The 2,110-nt window shown below is 43.6% G+C and overlaps 1 protein-coding gene across 1 annotated transcript; it reads right to left on the bottom strand.

Annotated features, from left to right (window-relative positions):
* Nucleotides 1-326: 326 nt before the first annotated feature.
* LOC149167061 (uncharacterized) lies at nucleotides 327-890 on the bottom strand. Its single transcript, XM_089430349.1, has one exon. It carries the CDS (start codon nucleotides 888-890, stop codon nucleotides 327-329), a length of 564 nt encoding a protein of 187 aa, XP_089286475.1.
* Nucleotides 891-2,110: the final 1,220 nt, after the last annotated feature.

A 2,110-nucleotide genomic window follows, 5' to 3' on the forward strand; every position in this document is an offset into this window, starting at 1 on the left:
CTCCTCATGCTCTTTAATATTCTGAGAGTATATAAGTATATCATCAATAAAAATTAATACGAAATTGTCGAAGTACTGATGAAATACACTATTCATCAGGCACATAAATGTCGCAGGTGCATTGGTTGACCCGAAAGGCAGTACCACAAACTCGTAATGCCCGTAACGGGTTCGAAAAGCTGTTTTGGCTATGTCCTCCTCCTTAATTCTGATTTGATGATAACCAGACCTCAAATCGATCTTTGAAAAGATTGTCGCCCCTTTCACTTGATCAAACAGTTCATCAATGCGGGGTAGTGGATATTTATTTTTAACTGTCAATTTATTCAGCTGTCTATAATCGATGCACATACGGAGGGTTCCGTCCTTTTTCTAACAAACAGTACAAGGGCTCCCCAAGGGGATACGCTGGGACGGATATACTTCTTGTCTAACAGCTCTTGCAGCTGCATTTTTAACTCTGTTAATTCCGGCACACTCATTCGGTATGGTGCTCGGGACACGGGGGCTGCATCGGGTACCAATTCTATGGTAAAATCTAAATCTCTTTTGGGCGGAAACCCTGGTACTTCTTCGGGAAATACATCTGTAAAATCTCGCACTACTGGTATGCTTCCCATAGCAGCAATTTTATCTTCAGATTTGGCATATCCTACTTGTACTGCATATATTTGACATTTTTTCCTGATGCTTTTAGCTAGCTGTGAGGCTGTAATTGGCTGGATCTGCACTGGTTTCAGGATACCCTGAATTTCCTTTCCATTTCCCAGTTCGTCCCGATAAGAAATTGTTTTTGTCTTGCAGTTTATTATAGACCACTGCCTTTCCAGCCAATCCATCCCGATCAGCACATCATATGAACCGAGAGGGAGTACATTCAATTCTGTCATCACTGTGTGACCGACTATCCTTAATGGGAAGTTGCTGACCTTAGCCAGCACTCGTCTTTTACCCCCGGTTGCAAGCTGTACTAACCATGGATTCTTAAACTTAATGGTTTGCAAACTACAATTTTCCACAACTTTGGGACTAACATAGCTTAAGGTAGCTCCTGGGTCTACTAAAATGGAAATAGTTCGATCAAAAATCTTACCTTCAAATTCTATCATTGTTGGCTGGTAATCAGCTTGACGATCCTCGAGGGCAGCATTTATTCTGGGTATGGACCGAGCCACGTCTCCCACTGTGGAGGCTTCATAAACCTGGGACACCTGATCACTTTCCTTTCAGTGAGGGAAATTTTTAATATAGTGTGGCCCGCCACAACCCCAACACTGTACTGGTGGCCTAGCTGAACCCTCATTATCAGCTCTACTCGGCTGCTCACTTTATTTAGATTCATTGGGTGGCTTTAATCTGAGCTGATTTTTGGACTGGTTTCTATTGCTGGCCCCTTTGGAGAATCCCTTGTTGAAATTGCTGCGAGCTCCCTTAACCCCCACAGTCATTCTGCTGCCTTTTTTATCTGCCTAGCGCTTCCCAGAATTTTCTCCTTTTTGTTTATTCTGCTGATAACATATTCTAGCTTTCCGTATCGCTTCGTCCATGGTCTTCGGATTATCAAATTCGATCCTTTCCCGCATTGCCTGGGGTAGGCTGCTAACGAACCGCTGCACTTTTGCCTTTTCCTCCCGAATATACGGTACATAGCGAAGCAGAGATGTAAATTTAGTAATGAATTCATCCATGGTCTACTGCCCAAGTCACAGATCATGAAATTCCCGTGCTTTTTCATCGTAGAAACGTTCAGTCAAGTATTTCTCCTTGAAGTATCTTTGAAAAGTTTCCCAAGTTACATCTTGCTCACTCACCCCCCACACCATCTTGACTTCCTCCCACCATAATGTAGCCTTAGCCTGCAGCTGGAAAATGGCCAGCCGTGCCTTAAGATGGTGATCATACTCGTAGACTTGGAAATATTTGTTCATGTTGATTAACCAAGCTTCTGCGGCCTCCTCGGATTCCCCGTCAAATTGTGGTGGTTTGATCTTCCGAAACTCCCCTTGCAGTTCTATCCGCTGTCTTTTTGGGGTTTGATGTTCAGAGGCGTTATCAAATTTCTCTCCTCAAGCCTCCGCTCTTTCCTCTGTTTCCTCCTGTTCGGTGTGAT

The sequence above is a fragment of the Pinus tabuliformis genome, chromosome 5_1 (genome assembly GCF_031772625.1).
Source record: "Pinus tabuliformis cultivar Carrire ecotype Pingquan chromosome 5_1, CPIR1, whole genome shotgun sequence".
In the NCBI taxonomy this organism is placed as follows: Eukaryota; Viridiplantae; Streptophyta; class Pinopsida; order Pinales; family Pinaceae; genus Pinus; species Pinus tabuliformis.